The sequence below is a fragment of the Erinaceus europaeus genome, chromosome 8 (genome assembly GCF_950295315.1).
Source record: "Erinaceus europaeus chromosome 8, mEriEur2.1, whole genome shotgun sequence".
Taxonomy (NCBI): domain Eukaryota; kingdom Metazoa; phylum Chordata; class Mammalia; order Eulipotyphla; family Erinaceidae; genus Erinaceus; species Erinaceus europaeus.
Window position 1 is genome coordinate 11,120,931 of NC_080169.1, and position 13,566 is coordinate 11,134,496.

Here is a 13,566-nt window from a genome sequence, read left to right on the forward strand (position 1 = left end):
AAGGATTTTCATGGAGCTAGCTTAATGGTTCTGCAAAGAGACTCGTGCTTGAGCCAGAGCTGAACAGTGGTCTGGTAAAATAAATAAATAAATACTCTCTTCAAAATGTTTTCATACCTGAGGTTACAAAGTCTTAGATTCAATCCCCAGTACCACTATAAGCCAGAGCTGAACAATGCTCTGGTCTATCTCTCTGTATCTTTCTCTCATTACAGTAGATATTTAAGAAAGAAAAAAAAGAAATAGTGTTGGTTGCTAAGAGGCATGTTCTTACTCTACCTCAGTTTATAATTTAAGTAACTAAAGCCACCTTGGGTGGCTAGTTTAGAAAATCGTATCTGGGTTGTTTTTTTCTGACTGGGAAGACTGTAGAGACTGCTCAGTGGTAGAGCACTGGGCTAGCACAAACAAGGTCCCAAGAAGGATTACTGGCATTCCGTGTGCCTGCTTTATCATCTAGTGACATAAAAATCTCTGTTTTAGCTGGACAACATACTGAAGAAGATGGGTCAATACTGGGACAGCGTGGGACGTTCCTACACATGACCACAGAATGTGAGCTCAGATCTACAGGGATGTAGAGGTCACATACGTTCCTAAGCTGAATATGAGCCCCAGATCACATCAAACCGATGGAGTTTATAATCAACAATATTTATATACCTTTCCCATATTTGGGAGCTACTATCTTCCCTGATGCAGCTTTCTGGTCCTTTTCCCAGCCATGACATCATCTCCCCAGACAATAACTTGGATCCATCTGCATATCAGGTAATCAGGCTCAGGGAAAAAAAAAACAAAAAAAACCCAAAAAACTAGTATAGCCACAGGCCCTTTGGAATATAACTAAAATATGCCTACTAGCTATCTACAAAATAGTACACCCCCCCAACTCTTCATCTACACTATTCTAGCCTTTAGGTTCATGATTAGTCAACAATTTGGCTTTATATGTTAATTCTCTTTTTAGACACCAGGTTCCAGATGCTAACCAGACTTCCCTAGACAGACAACCCCACCAATGTGTCCTGGACCTCTGATTCCCCAGAACCCAACCACACTAGGGAAAGAGAGAGGCAGACTGGGAGTATGGATCAACCGGTCAATGTCCACATTCAGTGGGAAAGTAATTACAGAAGCCAGACCTTCCACCTTCTGCATCCCACAATGACCTTGGGTCCATACTTCCAAAGGACTAAAGGATAGGAAAGCTATCAAGGCAGGGGATGGGATATGAAGTTCTGGTGATGGGAATTGTGTAGAGTTGTAACTCTCTTATCCTATGGTTTTGTCAGTGTTTCCTTTTTATAAATAAAAAATAAATAAAAATAAATAAATAAATAAATAAAATGTAAAAAAAACAATGTTTTAAAATTTTGTATTATCTTTATTTATTGGATAGAGACAGCCAGAAATTGAGAGGGAAATGGATGACAGAGAGGGAAAGAGAAAGAGAGAGACACCTGCAGCCCTGCTTCACCACTCATAAAGCTTTCCCTCTGCAGGTGGGGACTGGGGGTTCAAACCCAGGTCCTTGTGTATTGTAACGTATATACTCAACCAGGTGCGCCACCACCCAGCCCCATGACATAAAAACTTCTGGAAAAAAAAACCAAACATATATATATGAAACAAAGTCCAAAAGGGAAATATTTTAAAATCAGAATCAATAACATAATTATTGGTAAGGAAAAGAAAAAATAAGCTGGGTAGTGTTGCATTCAGTTGAGCACACATGCTACAATATGCAAGGACCCAGGTTCAAGCCCCCAGTCTCCACCTGCAAGGGAAAGCTTCACATCTCTCCATCTCTCTCTCACTCCCTCCTCTCCTTCTCTACTCTCTCCTCTATCTCCTCCTTCCCTCTTGATTTACCTTTCCCTGTATCCAATAAATAATAAGTAAATAAAAAAATTTTATAAGCTTTATTAAAAAGAGGAAAGGAGGGAGTCGGGTGGTAGCGCAGCGGGTTAAGCGCATGTGGTGCAAAGCGCAAGGACCGGCATAAGGATCCCGGTTCCAGCCCCGGCTCCCCACCTGCAGGGGAGTCGCTTCACAGGCGGTGAAGCAGGTCTGCAGGTGTCTGTCTTTCTCTCCCCCTCTCTGTCTTCTCCTCCTCTCTCCATTTCTCTCAGTCCTATCTAATAACAACGACAACAATAAAACTAGGGCACCAAAAGGGAATAAATAAATCAGTGTTAAAAAACAAAAGAGGAAAGGAGAGAACTATAGGCTCAAATCAGTTCCTCATGGGAAGGAAACAGACGTTAATTACTCAAGTCATTTCTAAAATTACATTCCCTCCTGTCTTTCTTAATCATATCGTTTTTTTCTCCTCTTGTTCTCACATGTAAAAAAGTGCAACTAGGTGTTTTCTTCCAGTAGATATTCAAACTAGAGTAAAAATCAATAGATATTCAGATTAGAATTCCATTCTCATCACTAATGTTAACAGGTGTGAATTAACATTTCTTAAGGTGATCAGAAGGAAAAACACAAGTAGAATCTGAACTGGAGTTGGTGTATTGCACCAAAGTCAAAGACTCTGGGGGGGTGGGGGTGGGGGGAGAGTACAGGTCCTGGAAAAGGATGACAGAGGACCTAGTGGAGATTGTATTGTTAAGTGGAAAACTGAGAGATGTTGTGCATGTATAAACTATTGTATTTACTGTCGAATATAAAACATTAATTCCCCATTAAATAAATTTTTAAAAAATCTCTTAAGGCCCAAGTTTTTCTCTTAACAATATGGATGTTAATTAGCTTCCTTCTCCCCATGCTCAGTTACTTTATCACTAATAAACAGTAACAGGTGTAGACCAAAGCTTCCATTTTTTGTTTGTTTTATTTACCAGAGCACTCACTGCTCAGCTCTGGCTTATGGTGGTGCAGGGTATTGAACCTGGGACTTTGGAGCCTCAATCATGAGAGTCTCTTTGCATAACTACTATGCTATCTACCCTGCCCCCCCCCCAGAAATAGAAGCTTTTGGGGTGGGGGTAGATAGCATAATGGTTATGTAAAGAGACATGCCTAAGGCTCCAAAGTCCCAGGTTCAATCCTCCACACCACACAGTAAATCAAAGCTCAGTAGTGCTCTGGTTTAAAAAAAAAGGCTTCTATTCTTAACAGTAGTAGTAGATGGTAACTAGAATTTCTTTTTTTTTTTTTTTTTTAGATTTTACTTATTAATGAGAAAGATAGGAGAGAGTGAAAGAACCAGACATCACTCTGGTACATGTGCTGCCAGGGATCGAACTCAGGACCTCACGCCTGAGAGTCAAACACTCTATCCACTGTGCCACCTCCTGAGCCACTGGTAACTAGAAATTCTTAGCAACCACTTTTTCTTATTTCCACTTGCTCAGTTACATCTCTGTCTCATGTAAAATAGAAATAAACATCTATATACACTTATACATAAGAAGTGAAGGAAGGATGGGGTTTTCAAGAGGGTGAGAGCAGAAACGGGTATATTTTTGATGACAGAAGTTGAGAGGCTGGGTGGTGGTCACACCGGGTTAAGGTTAAGTACACATATCACCAAGCACAAGGATCCAAGTTTGAACCCTCACTTGCCACCTGTGTGAGCGGGAGGCATGCTTCAAGAGCAGGAAGCAAGTCTGCAAGTGTCTATTTTCTCTCTCGCTTTCTGTCTTTCCCCTTCCCTCTCAACTTCTCTCTGTCCCTGTCATGTAAAAATAAAATAGGAAAAAAAAAAAAAATGGCTGCCAGGAGCAGTGGCAATTAATTAAGGAAACTGAGAAGTGAAAATGACAGAAAACGGAAGCACATACCACAAGGGAGGGTGTGTGGGTGTACTTTGCCCTTCTGCACTGGGGTGTGTGTGGGTGCTGTGCAGGAGTCTGGAGGCACATTCATAGCATGACCTTTCCTCCCCTGGCCTGTCTCCTCTCCTCCATCACAGTGACCCCCTCTGCTTCCCCACAGCTCTTAGCACTCCCCAAACAGGAAAAGGCTGGATGGACAGCCTGGGTAATCTCACACTCCCAACCTTAGAAGGACATGGCTACCTGGCCCACCCCACCCCACATACAAGATGAATGGACCACTGCTGACCCTGAGTTGTAGTCACACCTCAGGGTTAGCTCTTCCTTCCAGAAAATGAATGGCGAACCCAAGGTTGGGGCTCTGCCAGCGACAGGAGCTACCAAGAGATTGGGGCAGAGAGCATGGGGGAGACCAACAGTACCCCGGGGAATGGGGAATGAGAGGGAGGTATCAAGACATTTGAAGCAGAGGAAGGAAGGAGACTTGAGGGGACCCCAGCCAATCCAGTGAGTCCAATCTTCTTTTCCTCCTGGGACTCTGTCAATCCAGGAAAGGGTGCAATCCAGGAAAATGGAGACAAAGTGAATGAGCACAGAGGAATATGGGGGGGGGGGGAACATACCCTAGGAGAGCTGGGACCTGAGTCAGGACCCCTGGACAAAGCACCAGCACTTCTGCAGTCCTGGCCCTGGTGAGTCCTGGCACAAAGCCCCATAAGCACTTCCCTTTCTTCCCGCAACCTCTGCCAATACTTCACCCCACCCTCCAAGCTTCAGGAAATGGAAACTTAAGCGCCCTGCCCTCTTTCCTAGAACCCAAAACCTAAGGGAAAGGAACTGGCTCTTCCAGCCCAGAGATGGAAAAATGAGTCCCAGCAGGCACATAACCCAGTGGGGCAAATGTCTTCAGCCCTGAAGCTTCAGTTTCCACTTCTAAGACCAGACTGACCATGCTTACAGGAGAGTGAGGACTAATTAATATCGCCTGGAGAATTACAGGTGCCCAAGATGTACGCTTGGGACCCATTCACTAGGACAGTGCCTTTATTAACATTGTTTCAACAACATACCACTCACACCACTGCCTCCAAGTCGCAGCTCCCTAAAGACAAACCCCAGCTCCTCACCTGACACTTTCCTCCCTTCCCTATACCAGTTCAGTGGTCTCATTCCCCGCTACCCCCCCTTTTTAAGGATTTACAAATATATATATATTTTTGCCTCCAGGGTTATTACTGTGCCTGCACCACAAACTCACTGCTCCTGGAAGCTTTTTTTTTCCTCCTTGTTGTAGTTATTATTGTTGTTGTTACTATTATTGATGTCGTTGTTGTTGGATAGGACAGAGAGAAATGGAGAGAGGAGGGGAAGACAGAGAGGGGGAGAGAGAGATAGATACCTGCAGACTGGTTTCAACGCTTGTGAAGCGACTCCCCTGCAGGTGGAGAGCCGGGGGGGTCAAACCGGGATCCTTATGCCATTCCTTGCCCTTTGCCAAGTGCATGTTCCATGTGCGCTTAACCCGTTTTACTACCGCCTGACCCCCAAGATTTATGAATCTTTTAATTTTTTTATTTTATTTATTTTAATATTTATTTATTCCTTTTTGTTTCCTTTGTTGTTTTATTGTTGTAGTTATTATTGTTGTTGTTGATGTCGTTGGATAGGACAGAGAGAAAATCGAGAGAGGAGAGGAAGACAGAGAGGGGGAAAGACAGACACCTGCAGACCTGCTTCACCGCCTGTGAAGCAACTCCCCTACAGGTGGGGAGCCAGGGGCTCGAACTGGGATGTTTACGCGGGTCCTTGGGCTTTGTGCCATGTGCGCTTAACCCACTGCGCTACTGCCCAACTCCCAATTTATGAATATTTTTAAGGAGACCAGAGAAGTCACCAATCAGTTGTGGTATATGTAGGTGTTAGGGATTGAACCTGGGACCTATGGGAGTTTAAAACATGCCTCACTAATGGGTCCTGGAACACCACCTCCCCAGAGTTCTACCCCACTAGGGAAAGATAGATACAAGCAGAAGATATGGATCCACCTGCCAATGTCCATTTCCAGTGGAGAAGCAATTACAGAAGCCAGACCTCCCATCTTCTGCACCCCATAATGATCCTGGGTCCATACACCCAGAAGGATAAAAAAATAGGAAATCTCCCAACAGAGGAGATGGGAATCGGAACTCTGGTAGTAGGAATTGTATGGAAATGTACGCCTCATCCTATAATCTTGTCAATCATTATTAAATTTTTAAAAAATGCAGGTTCAGAGGCTAGGCAGTGTTGCAGCCAGCTGAATACACACATTGCCAAGGGTCTGGGTTTGCGTCCCCAGTCCTCACCTGCAGGGAGGAAGCTTCACAAGTGCCGCAGGTGTCTCTCCTCCTATCTCTTCCCTTCTCAGTTTATCTGTCTTAAAAATAACAAGGGAGGGAGTCAGGCTGTAGCGCAGCGGGTTAAGCGCAGGTGGCGCAAAGCACAAGGATCGGCATAAGGATCCCGGTTCGAACCCCGGCTCCCCACCTGCAGGGGAGTCGCTTCACAGGCAGTGAAGCAGGTCTGCAGGTGTCTGTCTTTCTCTCCCCCTCTCTGTCTTCCCCTCCTCTCTCCATTTCTCTCTGTCCTATCCAACAACGACAACAACAATAATAACTACAACAATAAAACAACAAGGGCAACAAAAGGGAATAAGTAAAATAAATATTTAAAAAAAAAATAACAAGGGAGGTGGCACAGTGGATAAAACATTAGACTCTGTGGTCCGGGAGGTGGTGCAGTGGATAAAGCACTTAACTCTCAAGCATGAGTTCCTGAGTTCAATCCCCGGCAGCACGTGTACCAGAGTGATGTCTGGTTGTTTCTCTCTCTCCTCCTGTCTTTCTCATGAATAAGTAAATAAAATCTTAAAAAAACCATTCGATTCTCAAGTGTAAGGTCTTGAGTTTGATCCCTGGCTGCACGTGTACCAGAGTGATGTCTGGTTCTTTCTCTCTCCTACCTTTCTCATCAAACAATAAATAAAATCTTTTAAAAAAATAGACTTTAGAAACAAGGGAAACAGCATAATGGGTATGCAAAAAGACTTATGCCTGAAGCTCTGAGGTTCCAGATTCAACCCCCAACACCATCATAAGCCAGAGCTGAACAGCACTCTATTCTCTCATTAAAATAAAATAAAATAGTGGGCCAGGTGTGGCACACCTGGTTGTGCGCTCATGTTACAATGTGCAAGGACCCAGGTTCGAGTCCCTGGCCCCCACCTGCGGGGGAATGCTTCACGAGTGGTGTAGCAGGGCTGCAGGTATCTCTTTGCCTCTCTGTCACCCCCTCCCTTCTTGATTTCTGGCTATCTCTATCCAGTAAATAAAGATAATAAAAAAATTTAAAAGTATATATATTAATAAGAAGATGGGAGGCATGTGGTGGCACATCTGGTTAAACACACACAGTGCTCAAGAACTCAGGTTCAAGCCCCAGTTCCCTACCTGCAGGGAAAGTCTGAGTGGTAAAATTTAAAAATAAAAATAAGACTTTAGAAACATGCAGGTCTTATCCTCTAACCCTGAGCAATTTAATCTGCCCCACTCCTCTCTAGCAAAATTGTTTTGCATTTTATCCTGAGAGAACAGTGTAGTGAATACATCTCATGTTGAGGCTCAGATAAACCTCTTCTGTAATGACAGTTACTCCAAACCTGTTCCTTGAATTTTTTTCATATTGCTCATGCCAGCCTAACCCACTCAAGGGAATCACAAATTTTCACATCGAGTCTAACTGGTGTGCTCTGATGTACTTCTGGATTCTCCTATAAGTTCTTGGCTGGGCCTGGGTCTTCTTCCCCTTGCTGTCCCATTGAGTCCCACCAGGACAGACCCATTCCCTTAGTTGCCTAGGGTGGCAGTTCCCTCCTGATGGATGCCAGCCACATCAGTTTGAAGGCCTGTGTGTTGGCTGGCCTCAGATCCCTGTGGATAACAACTGCCCCGCCCCACTACCACCTCCATACCCAGCAAAGCCCCTCACCTGGCCTGCTCCCAGAATTCCCAGCTCCCAGGGACTCTCTCCCCAGCCAGTTACTCAAAGCAAGTTACTTAGATACCAAACTCTGCACCTAAGAATTTCTGGCCTGGAACAACCTGGCTGGAGAGCTGGAGGCTTGGCTGTGCCTTGGATAATAAATGAATTCACTTTTACAGTGTTCTACTTCAGTCATTGTTACTCTTTTCTATGCTCTCCTCCCCGAGCTGACCCCAGGCTTCCAGTGAGTGACCAATTCCATCCCTCCTTAAAAACAAAACAAAAAAAACTAGAGCACTGCTCCATGCTGGTTTAAGGTGTTGCCTGGGATTGAACCAGGACCCTGGGAGACAATGATATGGAAGTCTCTTTGCATAACCACTATGTCATCTCCCTAGCCCCCATTCCTCTCTCATTGGGGTCTGCCACCCTCCCCAGACTAATTGATTTGCTGATTTCCCTTTCTGATTTCTGCCCTTTTGAATTTCCAGGCTGAGCTTCCCTGAGGCTGGGCAAAGTGCAAGGCAGGAAAATGTAGAGTGGGGGTGGATAGCATCATTGTTATGAAGAGACTCTCATGCCTAAGGCTCCCAATTCCCAGGTTTAATCCCCCACAGCACCATAGGCCAGAACTGAGTAGTGCTCTGTTTAAAAAAGAAAAAAGCATCATACAGTTGACTATAGATTTGGGATGACCCTTCTCCCCAACTGTCCTCATGTAGGCCTCAGGATGGGGTCATTGCCCCCTCTGAGATCAGCAGGTTTTCCGTCTTACTCTGCACATAGTCTCCTGACTTGGAGGATAGCACCAGAAGCAAAAACAAACAAACAAACAAACAAAAACAGCTCGAATCTGGTTCCTTTGAAATGATTGGCAATAATTTCAAAATCATTTAAGAAACCCATCTAACTGCTGTTTCAGGGGATTTTTAGCCACTGTGCTACAGAAGTTACTGAGTATCAGCAGCCCTGGTTCCATACTATGCATGGCCATGGGCTTCACAGCCCACATAGTGACCAAGAACATAAGCAAACAGTGCCTTGGAACCTACCAAGTTCGCATGGGAGATGATCTGGGAGATGCATGACTTTCACCGCACCCCCTTTGAGTAGCACTCCAAGGAAATGCCTGAGGTTTCTAAGAGCAAGTGGACTATTAAGTTCATTAATAACAAGGGTGGGCAGAGGTGGATAGCATAATGGTTATGCAGTCTCATGCCTGAGGTTCCAAAATCCCAGATTCAATCCCCCACACCACCATAAGCCAGAGCTGAACATTGCTCTGGTAAAAGAAAAAAAAAGGGGGGGGGGGTAGGTGGGAACTGGGTGGTGGCTCACTTGGTTGAGAACACGTTATAATGCACAAGGACTCGGGTTCAACCCCCCACCCCCACCTGGATAAGGAAAGTGGTGAAGGAGTGCTGTAGGCCTCTCTCTCCCCTCTCTTTTAAAAAAACAATTTTAATTTTCTTTATTAATTTGATAAGACAGCCAGAAATTGAGATGGAAGGGAGGGTGACAGAGAGGGAGACACCTGCAGCCCTGCTTCACCACTTTGTGAAGCTTTTCCCCTGCAGGTGGGGACCAGGGGATCCGACCCATGTCCTTGCTCACTGTGCTTAACCAGCTGCGCCACTGCCTGCCCCCCTTTTGTTCCCTAATATTTATTCCCTTTTGTTGCCCTTGTTGTTTTATTATTGTAGTTATTACTGTTGTTTTTTTTTTTCTTTTTTTATTTAAGAAAGGATTAATTAACAAGGGGTATGGAGATTGGGCGGTGGGAATTGTGTGGAGTTGTACCCCTCCTACCCTATGGTTTTGTTAATTAGTTATTACTGTTGTTATTGATGTTGTCATTGTTGGATAGGACAGAGAGAAATGGAGAGAGGAAGGGAAGACAGAGAGGGAGAGAGAAAGACACCTGCAGACCTGCTTCACCGCCTGTGAAAGGACTCTCCTGCAGGTGGGGAGCCGGGGGCTCGAACTGGGATCTTTATGCTGGTCCTTGCACTTTGCGCCACGTGCGCTTAACCTGCTGCGCTACTGCCCGACTCCCTCTCTCTCCCTTTCTGTTTCTCACCTAGCTTCTCAATTTCTGTCTTTATCCAATGTAGGTCTAAGTAAAGGTAATAAAAACAAAAAGGAGAGTGTAACTTTACCAAAAAAAAAAAAAAAAAAAAAAGAACAAGGAGTGGGGGGCAGGTGGTCGCACACCTGGCAGAAAGCAAGTTACCATGTGAGGACCCAGGTCTAAGCCCCCTGGTCTCTGGTGAACACTCTAGCACTGCTGCCAAGTATCTCTACCTCAGACTAAGGGAAAAAGAAAAAAAAAAAAAGGCCACTGGGAGTGTGTGGGCACTGATCCCCAGCAATAACCTTGGCGGCAAGAAAAAAAAAAGTGGGAACCTATGTAAACCAAAAAAAGAAAGGGGCTGAGCAACATTCTGCTTGGCTACAGAGAAAGGCTGCCACCAAGGACTGATCTACCCTCCTGCATAAACCAAATGTTATTTGTTTTGTTTTCCAGGGGGTGGTGGAGTGTTTGCAGGGAATTTTTAAAGAAACACTTGACCCACTTTCACTTTTATCTTCCTGTAACCACCCCCACCACAGGTGCTTTCAGTCCTTAGAATAACCTTTAGGATCCACCCCTGTCCCAGCAGTTCTCTGCTAATTGTCTGATAACTGATGAGGAGACCAGCACACAGAAGTCGCACTTACACATGGAAGCCTCTACATTAGGACCCTGGGGTGAGGGAGGCTCCCAGGCAAGGAACTTCCGGGAGAAGGAGAGGACCAAAAGACAAGTAGTCAGGAGTAGGAAGGGAAATGGGAACATCTGTTTATTTGAGGCACCAAAGCAGTAGGAGGCTTTCAGTGTAGGAACAGAGGGGGTGGGGGAAGAAACTGAAGACCGGACGTGGGGTGGGAACCAGTTCCTGGGCTCAGCAGTCTAGACCCGAAAACAATGGAACCTGTCTTCCCAAAGGCTGTCCTCGCAGTGAGTGAATCAAAGTGGGGTATGGACATGCCAAGGAAAAGGAGCTTTGGTGTTGGAGCTCAGGGCTCTAAGGGATGCTAGTGTTAAGACTCCTATTAATTACCCTCCAACTGCCACCCACCCCCAAATATGGTGCCTGGCATGGTCACCCACTCACACTGAAGTGTCCAGCAGGGGTGCACACATACCAGTCCACACAGTTCAGTGTGACCTAGTCACCTGAAGCTATATAACTTGCTAGCCCTTTCAAGCCCCAGCAACATAATCTGCCATCTTCCATCACTTGTGTGGGGGGGGGGTCAGTGGGAAGAACAGACTGGACATGAACAGGGTCCAGGATCAGGGGCTTAGTTATGCGGCCCTCTATGTGAATCTCTGGGACTCAGTTCCAATTCTGGGACCTCAGCCTGGAGGGAAGGGAAAGGGATGGATGGACACAAGACTATCAAACCTTCCTGGGTTGGAAGGTTTCATCACTGACCCAGAAGTAAAAGCTGCTGGCACATCTGGGGCTCTGCAAGGGGTGGGCAGGAAGATCTAATGGTAGGGACCACAGGCTAAGGGTAGGGGAGAAAAACAGGAAGATTAGGCAGGGTGAGATGTCTAGAGAGGCCAGGCTTCCTTCCTGAGCTGCAGGCTTCTGGGCCGGCGAAGAGCCAACACATTCAGGGGCGCAGCAGAGCTGAGATTAGGCTGAGCAGGAGCCCGAGGCCCAGCACGGTGGCACTGACCCGCAGTCCACCGTCAGCTGCACTGAAGTTACACAAGAAGCTCTGGCAGCAGTGGGTACCTACGGCCATCACACCAATGTCCACACTTGGGCCAGGGCAGATCGGGGAGCAGCCCTTGTTGAGGGTCCGGCCAAAGTCCACCACTTTCCCTGCACAAGTAAACAAAGTCATGAGTGGGGGTTGGTGAGATGGGATTTGAGGCCTGTACACCGCCTCCCCCCCCACACACACACACTGGCACTCACCAATGCCGGCAGAGGCAGAGACAGTCACACAGTAATTGTCAGAGTCTGAGCATATCGTGGGCTTCAGGCAATAGAAATTACTCTGTTGATTCTCACAGGAAAAACACACCAGAGCACGGGCTGCAAGAGGGAACAGGACAGGGACACGGGACGGGTCAGGGCAGTTCTGCAGACTGGAATCTCTTGGGGGAATTAGGAAGTGAGATTATACAGAGCAGGTCACACTGGAAGAAGCCAGAAGAATCCTGGGGTGGGGATTTTAGGGAAGTAGGTGAGAGCACAGTCAGGCAACGATCTGGGGGGCAGCGTGAGTGTGGAAATCTTACCTGGCTCCACACTCAGGAGGGCAGCTAATAGCACAGGCAGGAAGACCTTCATTCTGAAGAGGACAGGTGCACAGTCTGAGGAGCACAAAGCTGCAGAAGTTTGCCTGTGTAGAGATACAGGTCACTGGAGAACTGGGATTTGAACAGCACAACCTGGAGGTCCCACTTTGTAGATGATGAGCTGAAGCCCCAAGTCCAGGGGCAAACCCAAGTCCTTGCTCCTCACTCAGCATGGATTCTCAGGCCCCCAGTCAGTATCACTGTTTTGGTGCATCCAGAACTTTCCACAAGCCAGTTCCATGCCTGATGAGGACCCAGAGTATTGAGGGCAAGAATCACCTGTCTAGAGCAGCTTTGGTTCTGGGGATCTGGGGGGTTACAAGGGGGAGGGGCTCCCACTCTGTGTCAATCAGCACTGAAAAATAGCCTGCAGGCACCCGTTCTTTCTGCATTTTTATGGCTGGGAAACAGATCAGCAGTAAGGCAGCAGCACCAGTCATGCCTGGGGGGTAGGTGAGTCCACACCTGTTCCTATGCATTCACATCCTCCTTTGGGCAGAGGCCCATGAGTGTGGGGAGAGCACTGTGACTGTCACAAGCTGGGATTCTGGTTTATCTGCTGGAGGCCTGATGTGGGAGGAGGAGTCTGGAGCCTCCCTTTCTAATGGGGAGAGCGTGGGCAGGGGAAGGGCATTCTGAGCCTAGGGAGCTTGTTCCCAGGCACTGGGAGGAAGGAGTATGAATATCTGGGCCAGGTTTCTCCAGTCCAGCTCCAGGGCAGACATCAGGTCCCCAAACTGAACCGAGCCCAGCAGGACTGCTGATGCTGTCAGGCAGTCAGGGAGGAAGGAGCCTCTATTTCTCCCTCCAGAATGAGGTTGTAGATGGTGCGGCCCTGGGCTGCCCTCAAGGAGCTCCAGGAATGGGCTGCCACAATCAGAGCCAGAGCCTCCCCAGAGCCCACAGTCAAAGCTCCAACCCTCCAGGCAGGTGGTAGAATGAACAGGGATCAGCTAATCCGGCAGGGGCTGTCCCAATGCTCCCAGATGACCAAAAACAGCCCAGAAGGGCAGCCTGTGGGTTGCTGGGGCTGTGCAACCCACCACAATTGAGGGGCTGACTTCTGGGTAAACAGACATCTGACAACTCCAGGCCCAAAAAGTGGTCCTGGGCTGCTGAACCGCTTGCATAATCCATGCAAACAAGCTCTTCCCCAGAGCAGCTGGCCGCCCCCACCTCAAGAGCAGCTATCCAGTTCTCCCCTTCCGACCTCCCGCCAAGATCCCTGCCCCCTCAGGTCCTGGAGGCTGCTCCTCCCCAGGCTCCACGTGAGGGTCACGGGCGTCTAGGGTTGGGGTGATCCGCAGCTCCGGGTCACTCAGCCCGCATGTCTGGAAACACCCGGGAAAGCAGGCGGTGGCAGTGGGAGGGGGCGGGGGGATGGGAGCGGGA

General features: G+C 47.3%; 1 protein-coding gene across 1 annotated transcript in view; it reads right to left on the bottom strand.

The window, feature by feature from the left end:
- Positions 1–10,629: 10,629 nt before the first annotated feature.
- The window catches only part of LY6E (lymphocyte antigen 6 family member E), a 3,419-nt gene continuing 482 nt past the window's right edge, over positions 10,630–13,566 (bottom strand). Inside the window, exons 2-4 of the mRNA XM_007535446.3 lie at positions 12,115–12,218; positions 11,789–11,908; positions 10,630–11,692 (exon numbers count right to left, since the gene is read on the bottom strand). Coding sequence (XP_007535508.2) covers positions 11,478–11,692; positions 11,789–11,908; positions 12,115–12,218 — 439 coding nt within the window. The 3' untranslated portion in view covers positions 10,630–11,477. The remainder of the gene's footprint in view (positions 11,693–11,788; positions 11,909–12,114; positions 12,219–13,566) is intronic.